The sequence below is a fragment of the Arachis ipaensis genome, chromosome B7 (assembly GCF_059453495.1).
Source record: "Arachis ipaensis isolate K30076 ecotype BB chromosome B7, ASM5945349v1, whole genome shotgun sequence".
Classification (NCBI taxonomy): Eukaryota; Viridiplantae; Streptophyta; class Magnoliopsida; order Fabales; family Fabaceae; genus Arachis; species Arachis ipaensis.
In genome coordinates this window covers 143,336,338-143,349,957 of record NC_142442.1, presented here as the reverse complement: position 1 = coordinate 143,349,957, position 13,620 = coordinate 143,336,338, and the positions used below count along the sequence as shown (strand labels likewise).

Genomic DNA, 13,620 nt, shown 5'->3' with positions numbered 1-13,620 from the left:
TGGGTCCAATTTAATTTCCTTGACTATAACAGAATTGGACCATTGAACTTATCTATCTATGGTTAATGCACTAGATCCGTTTAAGAAAATCATCCATTTTGAAATGGGTGGTTGGCATTTGACAACTTAGACAACAATCAAACTATAATTGAATGTCTATCCTTCATTAATTTGGTCAAAGATCAGAATAAAGAATACTTTTGAAACCACTTACCTATTGATACCCTCATAGCACCCAACTTTATGCAGTTGGTGTCTCATAAAATCCCAATAATCCTTTCTTGTTATGGTGTATTATTTTGTCTCACCAGTTTCATTTTTGTACGAGGCTGTTTCTTTGATTTTAGAGTTTACTTTTTTCAGTCAATTATTTAAGGCTTTATTTTCTTTCCTCTTGGCTCTTGGCATCTCAGGTCCTTTTTCTTTTGTTGTCTGAGAGCACATCATAAACCAACAGTAAATCATATTAAAATTTATGGCATATCTTTACTAGAACGAGATAAAATTTCCTATAAATAAACATAAAGTTTAAGGGTGAAAGAGAGAGAGAAAATAAAAACGATTTTTTATTTAAAAAATACAGAAAATAGACGAGGCAATAAAGAAGAGGTCCCCATAACCATAACACTGGAATTTAATTCTGCAAAGCTGTCATTTCCAACAGATGACAAAAATAAATAAATAAATAAACCCCTTATTCTACACGGCAATGAGCCAAAAAAAACTATATATGCAACGCTGAACTAGGATTTCAATTCTCTTGCTGTTTCATTTCTAAGGAACAGCAGGAACAATGTCAACTTTATGAGAGCAAAATTCTCAAACTTCACAGCTGCCGTTTCTTGGAGACAGCAGGTGAATGGAGTTCCTGAAAATATCAAATAAATTATTAACAACGGCATGCCAATTAGGCCTAGATTCCAAAATTCCTCAATTAACCAGAGTAAGAAATTTTAGCATACTCCTAGAGCACATTTAATACATGTTTCATAAACTTCCGCAACCATTCATTTACATTGCTTATTTAGAAGCTATGTAAGACAACAAAAAATAAGTGGTTGGAAAAGTTCTAGAAGCATGCACTAAATGTGATATAGAAACATACAAGTATAGTGATGATTTGGGTGTTCAATTATGATCCTCCCAGGACTTGCTTTGCAACCCTTTTCAACGATTCAGATGCCTTGCGAAGATCAGATTCTGAATGCCCTGCAGAAACATACAATCTAATTCCAACAGGTAAACGGCATTTGTCCAATGTTGATCGTTTGGAAGCAACCACAAATACTGAATCTTCATTCAAGACCTGTCAATACAAAAGATTAGGCGCAAGTAAAAGCATTAACAAACAAAATATTAAATTCCCTTACACGCTCGGCAATAGCTTCAAGCAGGCGTCGGTCTTCCTGCATGGAACCTGTTGACTTCTTCAATTTCAAATAAACAATTGGTGACTCTTGACTACCTGCAATTGTCAAGCCTGATATTCCTGACAATCCTGCACCAGTCATTGTATTAACATATTTAACAAATAAAAATTAAATGACAAACCTTATCTTAATGGTTCAGGAAAGAAAATCCAATACTTTACTGAGACTTTGTGCAAAAGCTAAAATGCATATGCTACTCTACCACATGATTGATGATTCCATTGGAGAAACTTGATCTGAGAACAAAGCTCACCTTTCCATAACACAGCAATGTTATTCTTCAGCTTTTTTATCAGTTTGGGATCTTTCTCCAGAATGTCCAGTGCTGAAATTGCAGCACTTGCAAGATATGGGGGCAGAGACGCAGAAAAGACATAGCCGGAGCTACTTAGTCGCTGTCAAGATTAAAAAGGGCATATTAGTGCATGGAAAAACAGATAACGGTAGTGGCGGAAACTCCAATGGCAGGTCTTTCCTTCATGACTTATACAATTTGTACTTAGATTTGGGAAGAAGCAATGGAAAAAAGTTGTGAAAAGAAAATCACTTAAGAAAAAATCCTGAATTTCTACATTTGCAACCTTTCCATTTTCTTTCCCCAGTCTATTTTAGAGACCCAGCATGGTACTAGTGGGTGCTGATTTTCATTCTTATTAAATATGACAGTTACATACTTGGTGATCTATCACTCTTGTACTTCCGGTGCAGAATCCTCCTTCTGTGGCCAATGCACGTCCCATATCGGCGGTTACAAGATCTATCTTCTCGATCTGTAGTAAACAACCAAAAATCACAAATAGCAATAAAATTCAGAGTATGAACACTTGAATGCATGCATGTGGATGCCCATAGAAATTTTTAGCACTTACAGGGACTCCATAGTGTTCAGTGAGACCTCTTCCAGAACTTCCAAGCACACCAATTGAGTTGCTCTCGTCCAGCAAAATACGAAAACGGTATTTCTCTTTCAGTTTAATAATCTCATCTAAGGGTGCTATCTGACCAGAATTCTGAAAAAGATTAAAAAGATGTTAATAGGTATTGGTCAAATAATTTATTTTCATATGACATGGAGAGATGTCAGTTTTGCTAAAGTAGAAAATTAGGCATTACAGTTTGAAAGATTAAGAAAACCAGGGCAAGCAGTAACCATTCCTTGTTAAATGGCATTGCAATGCATCTAACTACAAAACAGACTCATTCTTTCATTTACAACCATATTGCTGCCCTTGAAAGAGCATCTGAATAGCCAAAATAACGTGGAAAATACAAGGCTGAAAGGTGCAGTAAGGTTCACAACGATATAAGTGATTATTAAAATTGTCAAACCACATGATTCTTTTATCTGTTTTTTCTACTTATTGTTGTCTTTAAGATGACAGACAAGTGCGTAATAAAAGAGCATATACCCTTCTATCCAATAGTAGTAGTACTAAAGAGAAAAAAAAAGCCCAACTTCTGAATATTTTAAGCAGGCCTGTTTTCCTTTCAGAACATAAAAAGGGTTACAATTAAACTGGCATATAGAATTAATTCAACCAAAGGATTGCAAGTTTGCAACATTAATAGGTTCAAAATGCTTATTTCAATTTGTTACAAGTAAATATCTTCAATTTCAAATGATTTATCGCTTGAGCTTAGCCAAGCATTCAAGCAGGCACCTGCTTTAAATATACTAACAGTATGAAGTTACATCATAGTTTTGCTGATTTTGTGTAGGATAATACATATGAAAAGTAATCTGGAAGAGCAAAATGCTGATGTCTCATATGCATGTAACGTGTAAGTTTTTGCTAATGTCTTATACGCATGTAACATGGAAGTTTTTGCTAATGTCTCATACGCATGTAACATGTAAGAGAATATCTACCTGGTAAACAGCTTCAATGACGATATAACGCCGCATTTTCTTGATTCGCTTGTTTTCTGTAGTAATTTTCTCCAGAGTTTGTCTCAAAGAGTTTATGTCATTATGCTTGAAATACACCACTGTGCTTCTTGAAAGGTAAAGGCCATTCTGAATTCCCCAGTGGACTCCCTCATCCCTGTTAAAGATATCAGCAAGAATCATTTTGCAAAGAATTTTCAAATATCAAGTGAAGCAACAAGAGCCAACTCAACTATTGTCATCATCAAGAAGCAGAAGCAATTCAGTACAAATCACACAACTAATGGTATAAGTGTAGTGTGGTTGTCAACATTCAATACCCATTATAAATGTCACAAGACCAAAATCCTCAGATAAACTGAAAAAAAAACCACACGATTAACAGTCACACTTATGCATACTTACGCAACAATTATATCTCCCTTTTTAGAGAAAGCAGGAATTGCACTGAACATGGTAGACAATCCATAAGAGTAGAGAATTGACTCAGGGGTACCCAAAAATTTGGCTATTCTTGCTTCACAGTCGAGATGGACATCTGAGGCAAGGAAAGCTATCATAAGAACAAATATTTCCTAGCAAAGTAGAACTGGAATCTACTTTAAACTTTAGTCTTACCAATTGTTCCATAAAATCCACGGGGACCACAAGAACCTACACCATATTTATCTAAAGAAGCTGTACACGATTCCTGAAAAGAAAAAGTTGCTATAAATCAATAGCATCAAATTAGTGTCAAAAAGAGAAATTTATCACTATTATGAGCATCGTTTCCTTACCAGCAACTTTTTATGACCTATCAAGCCAAGATAGTTTGCTGAAGTGAAATTGACAACTTCTTTACCATTAACTATGGTATGTGGCTCAGCAGCACTGCAGGGAGCACAATTCATCAGCAGGAAGGCATTATAACACTTGCTCATTTTGGTTGACACCTATCATTTTAAGTTTTATGAAGAATTAGACCATCCTGACATTTATATGTTCTGTGGTTCAGACTTTGGGCAATCTCATTGCTTCTCTTACAACTAATTGAGCCATATAAAGACAATTACCCGTCCTAGTAGACAATCCAAGCTATTATATTAAACACAATAATACTTTTTCCAACAGTAAATTATACCAGCCTTTCTTTATTATCATTATGTAACATGGTCAAGAAGAAACATAAGTTACCCTTAAGGAAAAATAATCACCTCTCTAGCGCTGGTGGTTCATAGAGCAACTCTTTGTTAAGAGAAGGAATCAGTGGTTCTGGAACCCACTCATCACAAAGCTCATCTATTTCCTGTGGACATTAGGCACAAACTACAATAATGTCAAAACATCAACACACAAGCCTGACAACCACAACAGATAATAAGAGTGCTCTTTAGGGATTCAAGTCATACGCATTCATCTAATAGAAATTACACCGAAATCACCATTGAATTTGCACATCAAAATTGAAAACAGCATACGAGGCATATGACTATAGCATTAAGCAGAAAAGAAAGAGTTTGGTTAATTTGATGTTAAAACTAACCTTGTTTGTTAAGGGGCGTTTAGGAGGCTTGTAACTTTTCTGGGAGAGCAAGAAAAGGATGACGACGAGGAGAAAAACTTCGATGAACAAATGTCCTTCAACAATAACAATGGTGGATAAATCAGGTAAATGGAAAACAAAAATGGAAGTGAAAAAGAAAGAGCGAAATGAGAATAGTGACCTCGAATGTTGAATCCGAAGACAACAGCGCGAACAGAAGGAACATCTAAAGTTGAATTGAGCCAATCGAAGGTAACATTCATCAAATTCTGTACAGTTGAGCTCATCATGGTTGACACTTCCATTCTCTCTCAAGGGATGTTATGTTTATGATTATGATTATGATTGATGATTCAAATGAGATGAAATGAAATTAAGATTCAGATTGGGATTTGATGGAATGGAAGAGTCAATGAGCGATGGGATTTTCGGATCCTCTTAACTGATGCAAATGCAAATGTAAATGCCACATTGCCACATCCACATGCAAATCACCAAATCCTTCCTTCAAACCTTCAACCCAAATATTATCATTTGTTTGGGTACATAAAACGCTATAATAATTATTTATTAACATTTATTATTACAGATAATAAATCTCTCTACTAGGCGCACCAGTAAAATATCTGATATTTTTTTCAGGTAACAAATTAAAAACTAATGCCTTATAAATTTATAGTTGATTAATGAATGGTTGTATCTACAAAATAAAATTTAAATATTTTTAAATAAATTAATAAATTTTCACTTTTTTTTTTTGTTTTTTACAATATTTTTCATTTCTGCAAATCAAAAACTAATTGATTATGGACAAAAATACTATTTAAGAATTTATTGTTAATTAATAAATTATTAAAGGTACAAAATAAAATTCTTACATGTACAAAATAGGTTTCGAAATTTCACTTTTTTTTTTTTTTGGTCAAGGAAATTTCACTTAATAATATGGTATGGATCAACGTAAAAGATTCATGACCTAGAAACCAAAAAGGCAAAAACCCTGAAAACTCGCAAAGTTTTTATCTTGGACCTGACTCGCTAATTTATTCTTTAGGCTGCTCTCCCCTCGTGAGCTTATAATTGGGCTTAAATATTATTGGGCTTTTTAGCTTCAACCAAAAACGTTTCAAGTTGAAAAGAGTATGATCCAATTGTAACAAAAAGAAAACACTTAAGCACCAAAAAAAAAGAAAACACTTGACGTGACTAGCATAATTATTTTGGATAATAGAGTTGAGAGGGAAGACGTGATTTGGCTGGATTTGCATTAGAGAGGTGCTAACTAACGTTCAGCCAAAAAGGCAATCATATATTATATATAACTATTCATTGTCATAAAAGTGATATATGCATCTATAGATACTTATAGTATCCGACAGCGCATGCTAATGATATCGATGAAACCTTGCAATGTAGCACATGTTGTGTCTCCAAACTCCCAACTCCATCTTTTAAAAATACATAAACAGCTAGCAAAGCAAAGCAAAGCAAGAGCGGGAAGATATTTATTAATTTGGAGCTATTTATAATAATGTATTACACATTTTATCCAATATAGGATACAACTATGAATAATGATATTAATGCAAACCACCCAATTAGATCGGGTATTCGCCTTTTTGGGACAAAGCCTTGGACCACCTTCACATCATTTAATTTATGTTATCGATCTATGAAATCATGTATAGGTTATTAATATTTGATATTTGATGTAATTGAAACTAGTAATAGATACCCCTGCGCTGCGTTGCACGGGCTTTGGTTTGATTTTTTTTTTTTTCAACGGATTACTGATTTGTTAACTTAGACTGCGTTTGTTTTTAAGAATAGGATAGGACAAGACACTGAGAACATGACCAGAACAAAATAATGATAGACAGAAACACAAAATTTTGTATTCTTATATTCTGTATGGTAATAAACTAAAACAAATTATGAAAATTTAATTTATTTTTATTTTTTTCATTCAAAAAATTTGAAATAAAAAACATAACAATAAAAAATATAATTATAAAAAATTAACAAGAATAATGAAAGAAAAAATAAAAAATAAGTTGTATTCCTTGTTAGTGTCTCTATGTCCTTCCTATCAGGATAGACACAAAATTCACTAATTCAGTATTTCTGGACACATTGTTTCTGTCCATGTCTTCTCTGCTAAACACGATTTTGTGTCTCAGTGTCTCTATCCTATCTTTGTAAACAAACACAGCTTTATTGTAACATGGAAATGGAAAATAATTTTTATTGTATTTTGTAGGTTATGGAGTTCATAGGTTATGGAGTTCATAGGACTAGGATGTAATTTGTAGTTGAAACTTGAAAGTAGCATAAGTTTTAATAGGGTACATGATATAGTTAGTAACGTTGGAATACATATATAAACTTTATATTAAGGGAAATCGATAAGTTTTACTTCAACATAAGTGGTTAGGAGCGATATCATCTTCAATTTCTTTTGCTTTGTCATACAATTTGCTTTTAATGTCGGTCTACTCAACGGAAGATCATAATAGTTATTGATACGTTAATGTATTGAAAAGATGATGATGATGATTTATGATGAATACCCTCTCTATTAATATTGTAATGTTGTTGGAAGATTTGAATAAGAAGGCTTTAATTCCATCCTCAGATTATGAGTGAGTGCATGAGATAGATAGAGTAGTCAATATTATAAAACGGCGATATTAGTTTTGGACGTTAATTAATAACACATGGTCCAAATAAACTAGTACTAATTATATTATTGATTGTTAATTATAATTATATTCTGATCGATAAATAAAGGGAAGATATTGACATGGCAATGAAGCAGGGAAAAAAAGTGGGAATGGTCAGAGAAAAGGAATTATGAATGATGTTATTGATGTAAAGATGGTGGGAGCATGTGATTAAAGGTGCGAGGGTAAGGAAGAAGGCTGGATTATAGAATAAAGAAAAAATAAAGAAAGCAATGGCGCTGATGAGTTAGCAGCAGTCTCACTCGAAGCATAAAGGAAAAGTGAACTATACTTCCAAATTATATTGGCCATGTTCTCAAAAAGAAAGAAAGAAACGAATCGTATAAGTTTTAATTCCCTAATCACGTGTGCTGTTAACTAGGGTTACAACGAATTAAGCAGGAGGCAGGTAGTACTGAAGTATTATTAATGGTGAAAACTCAGGTGAAGTCGATTTTACATGAAGTTGATACTTGAGAGCCGTTAGATGAAAATTTAGTCAAATCAGTCAAATCATTTAACGGCTCTAAAGTATCAACTTCACGTGAAGTCGACTGCACCTGAGTTTCTACCGTATATTATTAATATTTATATTACACTCTTGATCCTGATTTTGGGTCTTGGTTCCATTAATCACAAATCAATTGAAAACATTTTATCCACGTTATTATATATACCTAGTAGAAGAAAGAAACACAACATAAACTCCCAAGTAGTACTGAGATTGGCTGCTGGCATAAAAAAGATTTTCGATATTCAATATAATCATTTATATTACCTTTTTATATGAGTTTAATTTTTTGAGATATAATATCAAAATTTTATGTTCAAAAAATCTAAAATTTGACTTTTAGTAAATTTCAAAAATCTATAAAATAGCATAAAATAAATAAAAAAAAGGCATATGCAAAAATTAAATAAATTAAAAAAAAATTGTTTAAAGAGAAGATATGATCATTCATGTTAACTTTTTCTATCAATTTAACCTTTTGAAATGAGAAATTTCATAACATACACCATAAATGTCTTTAACAATAAAAAAATTACACCACATTAGTTATATATTCCTTTTTTGTTGAGTTATTCCTTATACAGTAAGATTAAAAAAATTGTACCACATTAATCATATATTTCTTTTTTGTCGAATTACTCCTGTTCTGACCTGTTAATGCCGAGGTATAACTCGCTCCACGGAAAAGATCGGCAAGCTCCTTGTAGTGGAAGTAGAAAGCACAGCAATGGAAACCGAGGTGGTGGGTACCTGCAAAGGTCCTCCGACGCTCAAGTTAATAAGAGGAATTATGTATATATCTTTCTTAGGAAAAACTCGTTACCTTTTTGGTCTCTGTTCTTTTCCTTTTATCTTGGTTGACTGAGACTGACCGTTTCCATGTAACGTCCGAGAATTAAGTGCGAATCCGACGTTATTAGGAGAGTATGAATGCTGTCTTAATTAGAAAGTTCGGTTATAACCAAAGTTTGAACGTTGCCGAGCTATAAGTCGTAACCGACTTTTACCGTCCATATCACAGCCCCCAAGCTTGACCTGGTTTGGAGGAGACAGGTTGAGCTTTTTGTCGAGTTATAGCTCGGCATGTTCAGCCCCCAGGTCAACGTGTCTTACCTTGGTCAAGCCTGGGACGCGAAAGGGTTTCTTAAAGTAAATAGCATTTATTTATATAGGATATTGTGTTATTTATGTCTTGGGTGCAACTTCCAAGATCAATCTGTAGCCGTTAAAATTAATATAGATGGAAAGGCTAAGATTTATTTATGGAACTGAAAGGTTTAATTAAACTATCTTCTCTGTTTCAGGTTTTCACACGCATTGGAGTTTAAGTTGAAAACATAAGTTTTTAAAGAAGAATGAGTAGAAGAGGTTAGTAATTTCTCTTCACCCCGTTCTGTTCTGATTGCTTTTTCTTTTTGATCTTTGTCAAAAAATGAGTGAGAAGAAGAAAAATTTGCTTCCTGAGGTTAAAGACGATGGTGATTATGAGTGGGTTGATGGTGATGTCCACTTACGGGCTTCTCTGTTTTCTGATATTGAGAGTGTGAGACAGATAAATGTTGGGAGGATAGTTAGGACGGGTTTTCATATAGAATTGCTTCCATGCAGTCGAGCTGATCGCGTTTTCCATAGGAAAAAAGATTTTGAAAATTTCTATGTTTACAGTTGTATGATTGAGGAGTTGCGGGTTAAAATTCCCTTTTCTGACTTTGAGTGTACTGTGATGAAACAACTTAATTGTGCTCCATCTCAGATACACCCAAATGGGTGGGCTTTTATCAGATGCTTTCAAGCTTTAATGGATTTTCTTGAAATTGAAGCAGAGGTGGAGTTGTTTTTTTCTTTGTTTCAAGCTAAGGGGGTGTGGAAAGGTTTGTGGATTAACTTAAACAGTACCCCGGGTTTTTCCATCTTTAAACTTTACAAATCATCTTTTAAAGATTTCAAAGAAATGTTTTTGAAAGTAAAATCAGTAGATGAAGAGTATCCATTTTACCTTGATGAGCATCTGGGGGAAAAATTCCCACTGTTTTGGTGTTGTCATCCACAGCACATATTGGGACCCGAATTGATTAATAGCCGGAACGAATGCATTATCTCGTTTTTTATTGAAATGGTGGATAAGGGGGGGTTGATATCTGTTTCTGACCTACTTCCCTAGGAGGAAGATAGATCGGCTGTTTTAAGATATTTTGGTGAGAAAGCTTTTTTTTTTTTTTTTTTAAATTTTGCTACTTGGTTCACTGGTTTTTCGTGAAATTTGCAGCTGGTAATTTTCCTGGTGTAACTGCCTCGAGTCTGAGGTCCCGATTTAAAGCGAAGAATTTTGAGGGATCCTCATCTAATGCCGAAAAAGCGGATGGTGGGGCTGAGGTTGATCAACCGCTACCGAAGAAAAAGGGGATCATTTTCAAGAAAAGGAAATCGGATGCAGTTACTGAAAATGAGGGAGGGGTTGGAGAGGAGAAATTTCAACTCGATGACTTGCCGAACTTTATTTTAAAGCAAGAGAGGCTGCACTCTTTTGAGGAGGAGGAGGAGAATTCCTCGGTATGGAACAAGAAATTCCCCTTTAGTGTTGTGGCCGATGAAATTGTTCAATCTGTGGCGGATAAAAGTAGGGTAGAAGGAGTTGGCGATATAGGTGTTGACCAATACCTGCAGGTAATTTGTGTGTAAGATGTGTGATGGTTTGTGCGTTCCTGTTTTCCTTTTTCGTTTGACATGTGTTGGTTTTAATATATCAGGTCTTGGGATTTCGATTGGCCAGTATTGGTCGTAGTCAGGAGAAAAAACACCAAAAGGAATTATCTGAAGTTTCGAAGTTTGCTGAATTAAAAAATCAATTAGTGCTGAGTGAGGTGACCGTTAAGGATTTGAAGAAAAAATTATCAGAGGCTGAGACCGATCTTAAAGTTGAAAGAGAATGTCATGAGAGAATTTCTGTTTTATTGAAAGAGAAAGAAAATGACCTGTCGATTGTGAATGATCGGATGATCGAGCTGTCTGCGAAGATGAAGCAATTTGAAGATAACAAGCAGGGTGATATCTTGGATGCTTTTGCAGAGGGCTTTGAGCGAGCTGTTAATCAAGCAAAGTTCCTTGCTCCTGATGGTGATTTCGGTGCCATGGATCCTGGTAAAGTGATTCAAGGCGGGAAGCTCGTAGATGATGAGGAGGCTGCTGAAGAAGGGGATGATAATCTCGCCGATTAGTTTTTGTAGGAGTTCGCCTTTTGTTTTTGTGAAAAAATGTTTCTGTTTATTTTGCTGCATATGTTTCTCTGTTTTGATTTTGTAGTTCAGTAGTTTGGCTATAAACTGATAGATTAGGTTTTGTTGTTTCCTAATCGGTTTTCTGATGTAGCCATTTTGAGGCTTGATGACTGTAGTATTTGCGCATTCGTATTATGATAATGCGACTTATGTTTTTATTAGTAATTCCCTTTTATAGGAATATTATATCTGGACGATTTAGAGAAGTCCCCCGTTTGTGTTTATTTTTGTGGGGTTTATGACATAAAATATGTAGAAGAAAATGAATGTTTATTAATAATGATACCTGTACAAGTTTGTTTCAGGCGAACCAGCCTCATTAAAACCCCCTATGAGCAAAAAACTCTTTTTGGGAAAAAAATTCTCAAGGTGGGAAAAAGAGTACTGGTATGTTTCCTTACTGTTAACTGTAATATTGCTTCAAAGAGTTGATGTTCCATGTGTTAGGAATTTGCGTGCCATCTAACTGTTCCAACTTGTATGCTCCTCGGCCTAATACCTCGGATACTCGGTACGGGCCGTCCCAGGCTGCGGCGAGCTTCCCATGAGAAGGAGGTCGGCGGGCTTGTTCAGTCTTACGAAGTACTAAGTCTCCGTGATTAAATGACCTTGGGACCACCTTCCGAGAATATCGTCGGCTCACTTGTTGTTGTAGAGCTCTGTGCCGAATAGCCGCTGTTTCCCTAATTTCTTCAATTAGGTCAAGCTCTGCTTGCCGAGCTTTCTCATGATCTTCTGCTAGTGTTCGTATAGAGCTTTGAGACACCTCCATTGGAATCATTGCCTCGGATCCGTAGACCAACCTGAAGGGAGTTTCTTTGGTAGTTGAGTGGATTGTTGTGTTGTATGCCCATAAGACTTCAGGGATAAGTTCGGCCCATAAGCCTTTTGCGTGGTCCAGCTTTTTCTTTAATGCTTGAAGGATGATCTTATTTGCTGCTTCTGCCAGGCCGTTGGATTGCGGATGTTCCACAGAAGAGAAGTGTTGCTTAATCTTTAAATTCTGTAAGAATTCTTTGAAAGTGCTATCAGTAAATTGACGACCATTATCGGTTACGATATGGCCTGGTATACCGAATCTACAAATTATATATTTCCACACAAAACTGATTATTTGTGATGAGGTGATTTTTGCGAGTGGTTGTGCCTCAATCCATTTGGAAAAGTAATCTACTGCAACAACCAAAAATTTTACCTGTCTCGGAGCAGTGGGGAAAGGGCCGAGTATGTCTATTCCCCACCGATTGAACGGCCAACTTACCGCTGATTGATGGAGATGTTCGGCAGGCATATTAATGATCGGTGAGTGCTTCTGACAGTTGTCACAGGTTTTAACTTTATGCCTACTGTCCTCCCATATTGTCGGCCAATAAAATCCTGCTCGGAGAGCTTTCTGCGCCAAGCTCCGAGCTCCACAGTGTATGCCACAGATTCCTTCGTGAGCCTCAGTTAAGAGAAGATCGGCCTCTGACCTATCCAGGCATTTCAATAATGGTCGAGAATAACCTCGCCTATATAGAGTGTTATTTATCAAGGTGAAAAAAGAAGCTTGTCTTCTGAATTTACCTTTGTCTTCAATCTCCTCCGGAACAGATCCGCTGCGGAGGTATTGAATGTAAGGTTGTTGCCAACTATCTTTAGTCGAGGTGTTTAGAATATTTGCTGAGTCAATGCTCGGTTTGTCTAAGGTTGATTGTAAAAGTGTAGCAGTGTGTGCTTGTGTTGTTGCTAATTTTGATAAGACATCTGCCCTATGGTTTTGTTCTCTAGGTATATGGACAATTTCTATTTTAAAAAACTTGTTTAACAAGTTCCGAACAATATTCAAATACCTCGACAGAATTGGATCTTTTGTTTGGAAAGTTTGATTTACTTGTTGTACGACTAATAATGAATCACAATAAACTTTCAAATCATGAATATGTAAATCAGTTGCTAACCTGAGCCCAGCTATGAGGGCTTCGTATTCTGCTTGGTTATTGCTGGCTTTGAATGAAAACCTCAGAGAGTGTTCGAGGATTATACCATCCGAGCTTTCTAGCAATACTCCTGCTCCTGCTCCTTGGGGGTTTGAAGCTCCATCAACAAATAGCGTCCAGGGCCGACTTCTTTCCTCGGCTGAAGTATTAGTAAATTCTGCCACAAAATCAGCCAGGCATTGCGATTTAACAGATCCCCGAGGTTGGAATTGTATGTCGAACTCGGAGAGTTCAATGGACCATTTAGTCATTCGTCCTGCTAATTCAGGCTTAGAGAGTATTTGTCGAA

At 35.6% G+C, this 13,620-nt stretch overlaps 1 protein-coding gene across 2 annotated transcripts; it reads right to left on the bottom strand.

Annotated features, from left to right (window-relative positions):
• Positions 1–546: 546 nt before the first annotated feature.
• Positions 547–5,389, bottom strand: LOC107606397 (long chain base biosynthesis protein 1). 2 transcript variants are annotated; one of them, XM_088494035.1, is made up of 13 exons: positions 5,025–5,389; positions 4,844–4,938; positions 4,515–4,606; positions 4,098–4,191; positions 3,937–4,009; positions 3,724–3,856; positions 3,301–3,475; positions 2,300–2,440; positions 2,105–2,200; positions 1,684–1,825; positions 1,371–1,498; positions 1,106–1,306; positions 547–868 (listed from the first exon to the last, which is right to left on the bottom strand). In XM_088494035.1, exons 1-12 carry the CDS (start codon positions 5,146–5,148, stop codon positions 1,133–1,135), a joined length of 1,467 nt encoding a protein of 488 aa, XP_088350161.1. In that variant the 5' UTR covers positions 5,149–5,389; the 3' UTR covers positions 547–868; positions 1,106–1,132. The 2 variants fall into 2 exon arrangements, with proteins under 2 accessions (XP_088350161.1, XP_088350162.1); XM_088494036.1 differs by having other exon boundaries at positions 4,098–4,253; positions 5,025–5,245.
• Positions 5,390–13,620: the final 8,231 nt, after the last annotated feature.